This window comes from Oreochromis niloticus, linkage group LG13 (assembly GCF_001858045.2).
Source record: "Oreochromis niloticus isolate F11D_XX linkage group LG13, O_niloticus_UMD_NMBU, whole genome shotgun sequence".
NCBI classification, from domain to species: domain Eukaryota; kingdom Metazoa; phylum Chordata; class Actinopteri; order Cichliformes; family Cichlidae; genus Oreochromis; species Oreochromis niloticus.
The window spans coordinates 12771842-12786556 of NC_031978.2; the positions used below are offsets into that span (position 1 = coordinate 12771842).

Sequence of the window (14715 nt, forward strand, 5' to 3'; positions counted from 1 at the left end):
TCTACTATAGTCTTATGCTTGACTCTTGCAGCGCAACAGTTAATTAAGAGAATTTTAATCTTAAAGATTAACATGGAATAAAGTAATACATAATAATTATGTGTCTTTATTATGAATAAATATGAGTATTAGGTATAAAGAGAGCCATTTGGTGATGAAGGGGATGCTGTGATAGTGATACACCTTGAGCTGGGCTGTTTAATCAGCTGCATAGAGCTGCAGAAATATTCCACAATACTACTGTATGTAGAAGAATGATGCAGCCCAGGTCAGTCCTCAGGACACATCCACATGCACACATATACTTTTGCCTATTGTAGCAGTATGGCATTCTAGATGGGAATGTCAAGACTGTATTTGCTAGGCATCAGCATGTTTGTAAAATTAGTATGAATAGGCTTATTTTGATACCATTGTTTTGAGCTACAGCCTTATTGAATTACCAAAAAAGCCATATATTTATGATGAGGTAAACTTGGTTGTCTCTTTGGATTATGCTGACTGTCTCTAGCTGAATCTGCACTATTGTCTCAAGGTTTCTCACTGCATATTTCAGTGGGCGGTGTAATGGCCAAGGCCGACTCCCCAGACCTCCAATGCTGATTTTTCCAGCTCAGTGCTTTAGGAATGGACCTTGTCATCATGCTGGGAGAATTCTCAGCTTTCCATGCCCTTTACCCTTTCCTCTGCACGAACCTGAAAGCCAAGCCTACCCCACTGCGATCCTGGAGGGAGCTCTCTATCAGAGCTCTGCCTCCCAGGCTTTGGACTACCGAATTATCAAGAATCTGGATATCACACATGTAGTCAACACCAATAATGCTATTTTAAACACTATGCTACTAGAACCTGGTGGAGGCCCTGCCACTGACATCCAGCTTCATTAACACTGCACTTAAGTCTGAGCCTGGTCCACTGCAGTTTCAAAGAAAAAAGGGAATGCACAGCACCCAATGTGAACTTCCTGCGTCAGATACTGACTTATGAGGAGCAGCTGTTTGAGAGCAGACTTACCGCCTTAGACGACATCTGTCGATGACTGCGGGAAAAATGGGAACGGAAAGCAGTATACTTTTTTTTTTCTTTTTAAGTGGAGACTGAGAATCTTGGTTCACTATCCAAGTCCTCACTCTTAGCTGTCTCATTTCAGATTATACAGATGTTGAATTTGTGACCTCTGTAAGCCTCAGTATAATACTTATGACATTTTGCTTGGTGACAGTTGATAGAACATGTAGCTTAATAAGGAAATTTTATTTAATTTTACATAAGAAAGGTTTATTCTCTTCAGTTTCACTCAGTGATGTAATGATGTGCTGATACTCAGAGACATACCACCTGTTTTGCAGTGTTGCTCATGTGGATATATAAGATAACAAAGGCTTGCAAATAGCCAGTGTTTATCACAGACATATACAGTCTGTAGTGTTTACACGGGGCATTTCAGCTGAGACATAATGCAGTTAACAATTTGCCCCTCTGCACACACGCACACACACACACACACACACACACACACACAGAGACTTAGCTCCACCCTGTTGAATTCAGCTGCATGCAGAAGGAATTCACTCCCTACCATCCCACACTTTTTTTTTCTTTTTGTGAAGCTAGTAAGAATAATTTTTCTGGAATGTGGGAGGAAGATGATGAAAAACGTCTGTTCTTTCAATGTAAACGTTACAAAACTACACAAAACATCTGTTGAATGGAGATGCTGGGCCCCGGAGTGCACATGCATACATGCAAAGTTGCGCACATAGGTTTTTAGAGAAAGAGGAGAAAGAAAATATCTATCTGCAGTCGAGTTTTAACACGTGGCATGTGACCTCACTGGAACGATTTCCACATTAAACCCCAAAATACTCATCCTCGGTCGTGTTGGTACGGGTCAACGCTATTACAGGCACCTCCCCTAGCAATTTACAAACGACAGCCCCCTAAGTTTTCAGAAGCAGGAGAGTGTATGCATGTGAGTCTGCACGTAGCATCCAGCCCCATCCTTTTAGAAATACAGCCCGAACCACCATATAGCCAACAGTGCACCGAATCATCACAGACAGGAAGAGCCACCGGACCGAGTCTCCGTCTTCAGACCGTTAACTTCACTGAATCGGTGTGGGCTTCAGGGAGTGACCCCGACGGCTTCTGCTACAGGATGCTATCGATTAGGTGACTATCGACGCCTTGAGTGAGATAAGAAGTGTAGGCTTATCTAGAAAATGTGTTTACATTTCAGATAGTTACCAGTTTACAGATTATGTCTTTTCACAGTGTTTGTCGCTGTTACCAACAGCAACCGTTGTTGCTGGCAACTGATTTGCAGTGCGAGCTTTGAGCTAGCGGCAATGAAAAGTAGATCAAAAGTAAGCCAAGTTTTCGGTTTCTGTGTTGTGGGTCAAAACAAAGATTATACTACTAAACTAAGCAGGAGGCAATGAGATGACCAGAACCAGTTAGTTAAACTAGAAAATAGCAAGAAAAGAAAACGTAACCTGGCTTCTCCCTGTGAAACTTCAGCTAGCTTTAGTTTTCCGGCATTCCAGCGCAATGCAGCGTGGGATGCTTCTACCTTCACTTTGCTTTATGCCTCATTTAACAGCCTCTATACATTTTATTTGTTAATGGCAAACATTTTTCACATTTAGTCTGTCATATTTCATACTGAGTAATCACATAGTCTTATGGCAACCAGGAGATAAAATGTCATATCGAGCTACAAACTTTGTTTATATGCAAGTCCGATTTACTTAATGTAATTAAATGTAACTTCCTCCCCAAAACAACACCAACCAAGAAGTAAAAGCCTTCCTGCTGCTGTTCAGTCTCCAGCATTCATTGACTGAGTTTTGCAGGTAATATCAGACTCCATCGGGCAGTGTGCAGTCCTCACACAGGAGGGAGGGGCGAAGACGTGGCAGTCCTCTTCCATGCACGTCCTCTGCTATCTGACTCCATAGCTTCAGGAAAACTTGGAGACATTTTGTGTGATGAAGGAAGTTTCTCAGGGCAGATTCTCAAAAATAAAATTGTTTTTGTCAGGAGCAGGTTATAACTTGTTATAACGTATTGCGAAGCCAGTTAGGCTATTAAAATTGTGCTTTTTTTGTCTGGGTGTTGTTTGTTTCATTACGTTTCCCCCCTGTATTTATCTTAAATATTCCTTATGTATACTATGGATTAGTTATGTTCTCATCATAACAGGTAAATAAGTTTTAGAGTTTGTTTAAAAAAAGGTACTAAATATGCACCAACATCTAATTGTCTATAAGGATTTCGAGTTTTCTTTTAACACTTAATTCACTCTCATTGTGGCTGTTGCTGCTGCCCAGTCCAGCATTTACAGCCCTATAGCTGAAAGTTGATTAGGAAAGCAGGGAGTGGTGCAAGTGACATGACAGGATAAAGGCAAGTAAACTAGCAAATTGCTTTATCACATGACTTTATGGATTTACATCCATCCAAGGAATTTTTAAGGGTGGATACTTTTGAGGTAACGCGATCCCTGTGTTCCGACCAAAAGGAGTTGCCTTTTAGATTACACATGAACTGGTTTCTAGGTCAGAGACTTTGTTTTTTTTCTTAGTTTTTTTTTTTTTAATATGGGATTTACCAACATGCTTATTAACACAATCACCTCCTTTCACTTCCATGTGTGGCATGACCAGAACACTTGGTTTGAAATGAGAAATGTTCAATACAGCTATCATTTTTACATCACAGTTAACTGAGTGTGAAAGAAGATTGTAGTAATTACCCTATCACTACACCGGGTACAATAATTGCATTCTTCAAAACTTTTATCTTGGAAATCAGAAAGCGGAAGAGGCATATTTATGGCTTTTTAAGTGGCAGCACACATTATGCAGTTGCAGAAGTAGCTTGGTAGCAGGTAGGATAATGGTAAGTTGTGTCTTGCTTCAAGTTTTTTTTCGTCCCTCTCTGCTTCCTCCTGCTGACCTAAATTGAAATCCCATATGAAGTCCCTCTATTTTTTATTCTCATACAAGACTTGCCCTTGTGGCAGAGTCAAACCTGCCTCAGCCTGCTGCTGGCTTACACTGAATAGTTTATGCACGCTTCATGACCTTCATTTTGCCTGTGCGCTTATGGGTGTGTGTGTGTTTGTGTTTACACTGTATTTATAACAAACCATCTCACTTGGCCAAGCAGCAGGCGTTTTCTAATGTGGGGAATTTTTTGGTCTTGATTCTTTTGGCTTAATTTCTTTCCAAAACTTTTGTCCAAGTCTGCACTCTTACTATTTTTCTTTTGAAAAACAAAAGGCCAAAATGTGCTATGCCACAGGCCAACATGGTTCAGTTTGGGTATATTTACAGTCTTAGTAGTTTGGAATTTTTAGTACATTCTTGAGATAAATAAGTGATCTAATTTTGATGCTGATCATGGCATGTGGCATGTTGTGGACATCCCAGGATATTTAAAAGCAAAATTCTTGCACATTTGCCCTGAATTTCTGTTATGTGGGTAAGAAAAAAAATTAGCACCACAATAAAATTTGCTTGGATGAAGACTATTTGAAGTATAAAGAAGTGCGTGTGAGAATGCACGACGGAGTCATGCATTCTCCTGTAATTTGTGGCTGCAAGAAGCAAAAGATCACAGTGCTGCTGTCCCAGGCCTAACTGCCAGCCACAAAGCTAAACCAGACATACAGTATTTTAGCGGTGTGTCTGGTTTAGCTCTTTAATTATATGACTAGAATAAATGGGATTAAGGTGATACCTTAAGATAGAAATTAAAATGTCTTCAAAATAGGTAGTTAATTCATTTCATTTCACATACCTAACATCCAGTCATAGAGTTTTGGTATGATCACTCAGAAGAAATAATGCTCCAGATCTTCTAGACTGGACTGGATGTGTGGAATATCATGTCTTAAATGGTGCTATCAGCTACAGTTTGGAGTTTGAAGAACTTACAGTGGAGGGGTAGGGATGGAGTGAAGGACCAGTGTTCTAGATGAAGTATAAATGACGGCAAGTAACCCTGAAAGGAGATTATCAATATTTGCAAAAGGGGTTTTTAAGCAGGTGTCTTATTTTGGGTATGTCAGATTGTGACATGTCAGTCATTTAGCATCACAATGGGATGATCAGTGATGGAGCGGTATGGCAGGATCTAATAAAAACAGCGCTTCCTTTTACCTGATGCCCAACTGGATCTAAGTCATCTGCAGAGTTTGGCAGGTGGAAAAGTCATTTATAGTCCTTACTGGAGTTTAATGCAAAGTAAACTCTAAATGAATGACTCTTTTAATCTCCACATTTTATTAATTTAATGTTCTTCTCTCACTTTTGGTCAGAATGGAGCTGCCGTGTTATTGTTTATTGTTGCTGAGCTGCCTGCAGTCGCTCTCAGCCCACGCTGACTTCTTCACTTCTACAGGTAAAAGACTTGTGTTATGTTACTACACACACGCAAGGCCAAGAAATTTTAAAGCTCGTACTGATTTTATAAGATTAGTATAGTTTATAATTTCAGTGTTTGCAGTTAATATGTGTTTGTTTCTTTCAGGCCAGATGACAGATCTGTTGTACACAGAAAAAGATCTTGTCACCTCTTTGAAGGACTACATCAGAGCAGAGGAGAGCAAACTAGAGCAGATCAAACGGTGAGTTTGTCAACTCCTGGGTGTGATTTGCTGCTGGGGGCATTTCTCCCTTCTCGTTGTCATGTCCTTGCTTCTGCTAAATTATTTGTATGCCAGTGCAACAGTCAACCAAGCACCGCAATTGCTCGCTAAAATAGAGAGAAATAAAAAGGATACAGAGTACAGAAACATTCCAACTGTGTCAACCACATGCCTGATCATTTCCATCAGAATCCCTTACAAAGCTGACATATGCAGCTTCTTATTTCAACTTGCTTGACTGCAGTTATGCACCGGGCAGCTGTCTCACATCTCACAGTTGAAATGTATAAAAAGATCAGCCCTAACCTGACCCTCATTCACTGGATGAAGTTAGGACCTGTGATCCGTGATACTTTAGGACACGTTACAGAGCTGAGTCAGCAGTAAAGGAGGATTTAATTCTGACAGCTTTATTGTTTATTGGGTTTATTGTTGTTTATTGGATTTGGATTATAATATTGACTGATAATATTGCAGCTATTAACTTCATTTAAAAAATAATTTGCAAGTCTCTATAAACATTTTGGTTAGCTCTGTGTTTAATTTCTGAAGTTGCTTTCCTGAAACTCCATAAATATTATATATGACAGCTGTAATAATAGCTAGCTTGCTTGCAAGTGTAATCAACACACTTTTCTCCATATTACCTTTTTTTGTGATAGGTGGGCTGAAAAATTGGATTCCTTGACAGTTACTGCCACCCAGGACCCTGAAGGCTTTCTGGGACACCCTGTGAATGCCTTCAAACTGATGAAGAGGTTGAACACAGAGTGGGGGGACCTGGAGAGTCTTGTGCTCCGTGACACCACTGGAGGTATGAACAGTAAAGCCCAGGTTCAAATAATAACACTGTAATATTTGGTTTTCTAAATGAGTGGTAAAAACTTAGAAAATAGTAAGAAATAATGTGAAAATAGCTGAAAGTATTTCTTGTTTGCTTTCCCTGGTCCAGGACTATTGTGAAATTTCAAAGCATTTACTAATGCTGGAACCACCACTAGGTTGTCTTAACTGGTTTAAGCTTGTATTATAGGTTCCTCTTTCAAGAGTGCCGGGGTCTTTTGAAACCAGTGTCAGAAAAAGTGCAACACAGAAGTACACTAAAACATTGACTTGTTTGTGTTAGCTGTGTATGGATGGATGAAACTCCCATCTAGCTGTTCACCTCATGAAATTTTAAGAGAAAGTATTAAATGTCATTTTGAGTGATTAATATGCCCACACATAGAATACTTTATCGTGCCATTTTTCTCAGGATTTATTTCCAACCTGACCATCCAGAGACAGCACTTCCCAACTGATGAGGACCAGACTGGAGCTGCCAAAGCTCTCATCCGGTTACAAGACACTTACAGACTTGATGCCAACACCATCTCTACAGGAAACTTACCTGGTAAAATCCTCTGAGCAGTTGCATGTCACACGTACCTGGCATAAAGTTCGCATGCCTGTGGGCCTATTTGTTCATTAAGGATTCAAATGTACAGATGTAAAGACAAAGTAATTGCCACAAAAGTCACAATAAATGGACTATGTGAATTTTTGGGGGAGGGTTTGATCGTTTTCTGATTTCTTTTTCCCCCTCCTGTGTGTATTCCATACTAGGAGTGAAATACAAGAGCCACATGACAGCAGAGGACTGTTTTGAGCTGGGGAAAATTGCCTACTCCGATGCCGATTACTACCACACAGAGCTGTGGATGGCCCAGGCCCTGAAACAGCTCGATGAGGGAGAGGAGTCCACTTTAGATAAGGTGACAGTGATCGACTACCTCAGCTACGCCATTTACCAGCAGGGGGAGATGGAGCGTGCAATGGAGTATACAAAGAGGTTGATTGAACTGGGTGAGTCTCTTCATATTCTGAAGAATTAAGAAGTAAGACTGTAATAGTGTGGAACTTGCTTTAATTTGGCCAAACAAAATAAATTATTGTTGGGTATTTTAAGCAGCAAGGTTTAGACTGAAGGACAGGCTAAACAGAGGTGAGACACAGGTCAACATTTCCAAGCCAGACAGACATAAACAGTTCAGGCAGTTGCTATGTTTGGAGCATAACATCTGTGCCGTAACAAATGTGTGGAGTCTTGTCTCAAAACGCTGCTGTTTATACCAGCAAAACAGTTATCTGTATAGCACAATTCAGATAGAGGTGAAATCTATTTTTTAGAAATGACCTAGTATTTTTTTTAGAGACTTACGTGTCATTTGTCCCCTTTTATTTATTGACGTTATTGATTTAACAGGAATAAGAGTAACAGTAACTGAAAGCACCCTCAGCACACTTAGATCGAATTCTGGGAACAGTTAAAAGATCTGCACCTGATGACTTGAGAGGTCTTATTGGGTTATAGACACCCAGCAAGTGAGAGATGTACTTGTGGGGGGCAAATCACTGAGTGCTTTATGAACTAGTAGAAGGATTTAAAACAATCAAAGCTCAAAACCAACAGAGTGTGAAATAGCTTCCTTACCCGAGCTGCTGTCTCCATCACACCTCTTTGCCAATCAGTGCACCAATTCAAAGGACTATAACCAGCTACACACACACAAACACTTCTTATGTCTGTGACCTTATGTTCGCACACCCACCCTTTTCTTCAGAGACTACTAGTATGAGAAGTTGCACACAAAGCCACTTTAAAGCACTGAGCTACTTTTTAGTAGAAATATTTATACTTTCATATTCTGTAGTAACTATAGCAACCATTTGTACTATTGTTTTCTTCTGTCCAAGAAAGTGACACTGGCAGCTATCAGTTTAGCAGTAGTAAACAGTCCCCTTGCTGTTATTTTGAAAGTTATGTTGCTTCTTGTGTCATGTCCTGCTAAAAGGGTGCCAAAGCACCCGAAGGACATTGTCCCAATGGATTCCAGTGTCTCAGACTGCAGCTTTTGACAGTAGTCCTCCATCTGAGTTGAAGTCATCATTACTGACTGATGGCATATATTTGTCATGTTAGAAGCTTTGTTGTTGTGATGGCTGGCATTGTGACAGTTTTAGTTTGCATTGCTGCTTGTCATCCCCACTGATGTTTTTTTTCCTGGTTTTTCACACGTAGACCCAGAGCACCCGCGTGGCAAGAGCAACCTGAAGTACTTTGAGTTTCAGTTGGAGAAGCAGAAAAAGGCTGCAGAGGAAGAAGCTCCAAAACAGAAAGAGCGCGAGAAAAGAGAAACAGCTGAGAAGAAGAAGAAGAAGAAGCAGAAGAAGTCCAAAAAGGCTTTCTCTCTGATCCCAGAAAGGGAGAAATATGAGATGCTTTGCCGTGGAGAGGGTATCAAAATGGTGAGGAAGAGGAAGAGCTGAACGCAATTTATAACTTGCATACTGCAACTCAGTTTTAACTTTTTGTGTGCTCTTTTCTTTTCTCTAAATCAGACGCCTCGTAGGCAGAGCAGGTTGTTCTGTCGTTACTACGATAACAATCGTAACCCCAGTTTACTGCTGGCGCCCGTCAAACAGCAGGATGAGTGGGACCGCCCCTACATTGTTCGCTACCTTGACATCATCTCTGATGCAGAAATTGAGAGAGTCAAGCAGCTGGCAAAACCACGAGTAAGCAGTTCAGATTTTAGGATTTCATAGGTGGTTTGGGATGTCAAAGGATGGGAGGTCAAAGCTGTTATTAGCAACGCATACTTTCCCATCTTTATGTGTTTATCTGTGTGTGCTTCACAGCTACGCAGGGCAACCATCTCCAACCCCATCACAGGAGTGCTGGAGACAGCTTCTTACAGGATCAGTAAAAGGTAAGACAGAGCATGATGAGGAGGAGAAAATCTTATTTTCCCCCTCAATAACTGAGCCCTCGTCTTCTTCTGTACTCCCGTCTGATCATAGCTGCATGTTTCTGCCCTTCATAAAGGCCATCCTAAAGGCTCTTGAGCTGAAGCACTCTCTCCTGCTGAGAATAAGTTTTCTAAAAATAAAGAAACATCTGTAGCTTTTTTTTCTCCAAATAATACAGAAATGAAAGGGAAATGCTAAATTACTAATGTGACTGAATATGTAGCTATTTGTGGAAGAGTTGGATTACACAACTCTTTTTTGAGGACCTTTTTATGGGTCTGTTTCTGCTCAAGTGTCTGCTCCACGGAGGTAACACATGAAGGTAGCAGAGGGGAAAGATATTACTTATTTACTAGTTGATACTAACATTATTTCTTTTGTGAGCTGCCTTTTCTTTCCCTCTTTTTCTCCTTATTATGTTTTGTCCGTCCTTGTGCATGTGTGCTTCCGCAGTCCATTTTCCTTCCTTCTTTGATACTGCTCTTCCTGCTTCTACGTGTCCTGCTGTTGGAAATGCTGTAGTTAACGGGAGCCGTGGTGACTGAAACCCATTCAAGAAAATCTCTGTGAGGTAAGGGGTCAAAGATCACTTAGAAGGACTCTCTCCCTTCCCCTGCTCATTTGACTTCACATCTATACCAGGCTACCTGAGCTCTCCCGTGCTGGATTTTTATGTCCCATAGCATTGTTTAGAAATCACTTTCCAATACAAGGCCATTTTTCTGTAGTTCTTCATCTTGTATAAGTTCTGTTTTAAAAAAGAGACATTCTGAAACATCAAAAACCTATGTAGTGCAGATAAATGACCGTTCAATTTTTATAGATGCCTTGCTCACTGTTTTAAATTCAAATTTAAATCCCATCCTAAAAATAGCACGTTAGCAGCCCACCAAAACCCCATGCTTTCTTTGGTTTTACTGCAGTTGGTAATTAATGTGTGCGGGTGCCAGGGTGTGGTGTTTCTTTTGAAGTTTTGTATGCGTGCATGACAGCCGGCACGTCTTTCTAACTTGAGTGAACTTGAGGTAACATACAGATGGAAGAAATCAGAACAGTTTGAACCCTATTCAAACGACTGCAAGAGACTTAAGGAAAGAATCCACTGGCTGATGCTTCATTCAATATCCATTTATAAAATATGACCTGTACAAACTGTGAATGAAAAAAGATGACACACACAGACACACGTGTTAATGCTGATCTGCAGGCATTCTTAAAAACATGATGAAGAAGCTATATGGGTGAAGAATCATCTCGCTGCCTTTGTAACGTCTTAAAAAAACGTGCTTTCCTCAGCCCACATTTGAGTGTGTTGGAATTGTCTCTCATATGATGGCAACTGCAACTTTGTGTTAAGAGGTTGGACATTTTTATTTTGTTTTAGTGGATATTATGGCCAGAAAGAAATATTTTATCTAGTCCTAAACCACACTATAGAAATATCTTCAAAGATATTCATTAGATATTGTAAATCTGGATATTGTTCCCATTTTCCATTCCCTTTGCCACCTCTACTTTGCTTCTCTATCCTAATATTGCCATGTACAAACTCACGTTGCTTTTTGTTGGCTTTTGATTCCAAGTTTCCTGCGTAGCATGTCTCTCAGAAGAAAATTTTACTACCATCTAGTGGATAAAATGTGTGTCTTACCGAAATATGTTGCCCATGCTGTTTCATTCTTAGTTTCTCTGCTTTCCTTTCTATATTCCAGTGCTTGGCTCACTGAGTATGATGATCCAATGATTGAAAAGATCAATGACAGAATTGAAGGTGTCACCGGGCTTGAAATGGACACTGCAGAAGAGTTACAGGTAAAAAAGTTATTTCAAAACCAACAAAAATCTGTACATGACCACCAAAGCAAATATGGAGCAAACAAGTTTCCCTTGCCTCCTTTGTACATCTGTTAGAAACTGATTTTTTACATTTATGTGTCTGCAGGTTGCAAATTATGGTGTTGGAGGTCAATACGAACCTCACTTTGACTTTGGAAGGGTACGTTCTTTTTCAGTTTGCCACAGTTAATGTACTGTTGCATTAATGTAATAGGATGTTTAATATGGTATTGGTTATCTCCGTACAGAAAGATGAGCCAGATGCCTTTAAAGAACTGGGAACTGGGAATCGTATTGCAACGTGGCTTTTCTATGTGAGTAATCACCCCTTTGGACGAGAATTAACCTTATTTTATTTATTGAAGTTTGAATTTTATCATACTAACTGCCTATGCTGGTACTGAAAGTAATTTAGCAGTCACTGACACAGTCATTGTTATAATAAAGCAGACACTGTTGACTTGTAAGTGCGCATATTTGATAATACTGAGAAAACTATCTCATTAAGTTTCAGTATACAAATTAAGAATGAACTCTGTCACTGCACATAGTGCTAGCAAAGGGCTAGCATAGTATCAAGGGCTAGCTTTCATCTGTGACTATGGGCTTTTTTAGTGTCTTTGCTGTGATAGAACAAACTCTACTCTGCTGATGTGATAAGGGAAACATAGCATCTCAATTCTCAATTCAAATACCATACATTTAATCTTATTAATTAATGGTAAAGAACTCCTGACTCCTGACCTTGAAACAGTGTCACAAAGTTATTGCATTTACATGAGTAAGGGGCCATGCTTGTTAGTCATGAGGAACACGGGTAAATTTGGAAACAGGAGGATTTTATTTTACTCAAAAAATGCACAAAACTATTTACACATATTAAATTTTGAAAAAGTTCTAGGAACCTCAGCAAAAGAGGTCAAATAATCTCAACTCAAATCAGGCTCATAAATTAACAAACAGAGTAATATAGTGAACTAACTGCTTAAACAAAACCAAACGCAAGTGAGCAGAAATTGACTCAGCAAACAGGAAACAAATGGAAACTTAAGTCCTGGCTGATCACACCAACTTAGACACATGGGGAAGCAAAATAAATAATGATCTGTTATCCAGAGAAACCACATACTGTAGCAGCTAATTTAACTGCTACTTCAGCATAAATAATACATTGAACATAAGATTAAACATGTTAACAGTGTTTACTTTACAAAAGTTAATTAAATCTGCATGCTACACACAAGAACTATTCTATCTTCAACTTCATTTTATATGAAACTAAGGATCTCATATAAGTTGGATAAATTACACTGCTGGATTTTTCTTCTGTCTCTGTTGTAGATGAGTGACGTATCAGCAGGTGGAGCCACAGTATTCCCAGATGTTGGTGCAGCAGTTTGGCCTCAAAAGGTAAATGTTCATATTATTCCTCTTATAAATCTCCATTAATATTGATTTTCCAGCTAATCCTATGATGTAACAAACTGAAGAATTCTGTAAAAAGGTCACAGATGTCCATAATAAAGTACATAATAAACTAGAAAAATATACTTATTCAAGCACTTTTTCTCTCCAAAACACATTTTATTATTGGTAAAGGAGCGTTTTCATCCAATATAAGCTCGTTTAGCATAATTAACTGCCAAACTGTTCATAAAAGGAGTCTTTTGTGTGCCCACATGCTCTTATAATGTTTTTAACTGCCAATTTAACAATCGCAATATAGCGAAAGAACACATGTATTTAAATTTTGCTTTATTTATCATTTCACTTCTGAGAAATCTGTTGCAAGTACTTTAGGAGACCGAGTCTCTGAGATGATGTGCAGAACTACTTAACCTCTGGTGCCTGTTTGTTTTCCAGGGTACTGCAGTGTTCTGGTACAATCTGTTTGCCAGTGGGGAGGGAGACTACAGCACTCGACATGCAGCTTGTCCAGTGTTGGTGGGCAACAAGTGGGGTGAGTTTGATTGTTCTTGTTGGCTATAAAGCCATCTACCTGAGTAAGCATTGTATAAAAGAATAGTGCTTGATTTGAGGACTTGGGGATTTTGGATGATTTTGAGACACCAACGCAAGGTCCAGCTTCTGTTGACCCTGTGTCCTCCACCTCCCTCAACTCTTTTTACACTTTTAAGCATTAAAATTATATTTAACAATTAAGACAATGCCATTTAAAAAGTCTGAAAAAGACATTTTAGTGTCAATCACTGCTTGATTAATAATGTTACTACACTGGCCAAAATAATAGTGATTTTACAAATGTTTTACATATTTAAATGTGTGTGTGTGTGTGTGTCTGTGTAAGACTGGGCTTATGATTAATCTGTCTTTGTATTTTTCTTTCCATTGTCAGTATCAAACAAGTGGATTCATGAAAGAGGCCAGGAGTGGAGGCGACCTTGTGGCCTAAGTGAATCTGAATGATTGTCCTCATCACCTTCGTGCCCCTCTCTTCCCCTCCTTGTGAAACACCCAGGACTAAAGAACTCTGCTGCAGATCACAGCATGATGATGGATACACATGGATACAAAGAGTCTAAATGGCTCACCTCCTTTCTATAAACACTGACTTGTGTTTTTTTTCCCTCTCGCTCTCCACTTGTTAGTCAGTTTCAGAGACTGTTTTGGTTAATGTCAAACTCCTGGACTGTATTGGCATTAAGGTGCCAAAGTGACATGTTCATAAGGTTTTGTTGGATGGTTTTGAGAAACACTTGAGCCCCTTTGTTTGCACTCTGAATGAACCTTATAAAATACTAAACTGCATCAGAGATGTTTGTCTTTCCTGACAAGTCAGTTTGATGTTCAGGTTGAGCTTTCCCTGGCAAACACTCCAAAGAATTCAAAATTATGACCATAATCCAGGATTGTGTGTGGGGGGGGTGGTTGGTGGAAAAATAAACACGTTATTCCCTGTAAGCTGTGTAAAGATCCAGAACTGGTTTTAGTTACTTGCAGTCTATGCAATACGTTATCACATGTTGCTGATCTGCCTAAATGCCACTGTTTATCACTCATTGTTGCAAAATGTATTGTGCACACATGCATGGGTACACTTACAGAGAGGTGCATATACCCCAATACTGCATAACATTAATTTTATATTTATGTGTTTTTCCTGGATTTAGTCCTCATTGTCTTAGTGTTATGTGAGGGGGAAAAACAAGCAGATGCACTACATTTTCCCATAACGGAGTCAAATAGTGATTCTTTAGGGTAGGTTTGGAAGAGTGTGACCAATGCTTTCAGTGTATATAATGTGTTGGGTTTTTCAAGAAAGAGGCATTTTATTTATATGTCCTAAAAACAATTTTATGTTGTTTATGCTTTAAATGGAAAAAACAATGTTTTCTTTTTTTCTTTTCTACAATAAACTACGTTACAATAAAGAAGATGATCAACTGTCTTTCTGCAGTGTGTGTGTGTGT

The 14715-nt window shown here is 39.4% G+C and overlaps 1 protein-coding gene across 1 annotated transcript; it reads left to right on the forward strand.

Annotated features, from left to right (window-relative positions):
- The first annotated feature begins 1856 nt into the window (after positions 1-1856).
- Positions 1857-14693, forward strand: p4ha1b (prolyl 4-hydroxylase, alpha polypeptide I b). The gene is made up of 15 exons (XM_003438296.5): positions 1857-2172; positions 5327-5409; positions 5539-5635; positions 6319-6470; positions 6912-7049; positions 7262-7501; positions 8718-8944; positions 9038-9214; positions 9338-9408; positions 11161-11260; positions 11391-11444; positions 11533-11598; positions 12626-12694; positions 13148-13244; positions 13641-14693. Exons 1-15 carry the CDS (start codon positions 1967-1969, stop codon positions 13709-13711), a joined length of 1848 nt encoding a protein of 615 aa, XP_003438344.1. The 5' UTR covers positions 1857-1966; the 3' UTR covers positions 13712-14693.
- The last annotated feature ends 22 nt before the right edge of the window (positions 14694-14715 follow it).

Excerpts from the sequence above, each read along its gene's own strand:
- p4ha1b (XM_003438296.5), top strand. The coding sequence starts at position 1,967 with ATGCATGTGAGTCTGCACGTAGCATCCAGCCCCATCCTTTTAGAAATA. Across the intron at positions 11,261-11,390 it reads ACACTGCAGAAGAGTTACAG|GTTGCAAATTATGGTGTTGG; the intron begins GTAAAAAAGTTA and ends ATGTGTCTGCAG. Across the intron at positions 12,695-13,147 it reads CAGCAGTTTGGCCTCAAAAG|GGTACTGCAGTGTTCTGGTA; the intron begins GTAAATGTTCAT and ends TTTGTTTTCCAG.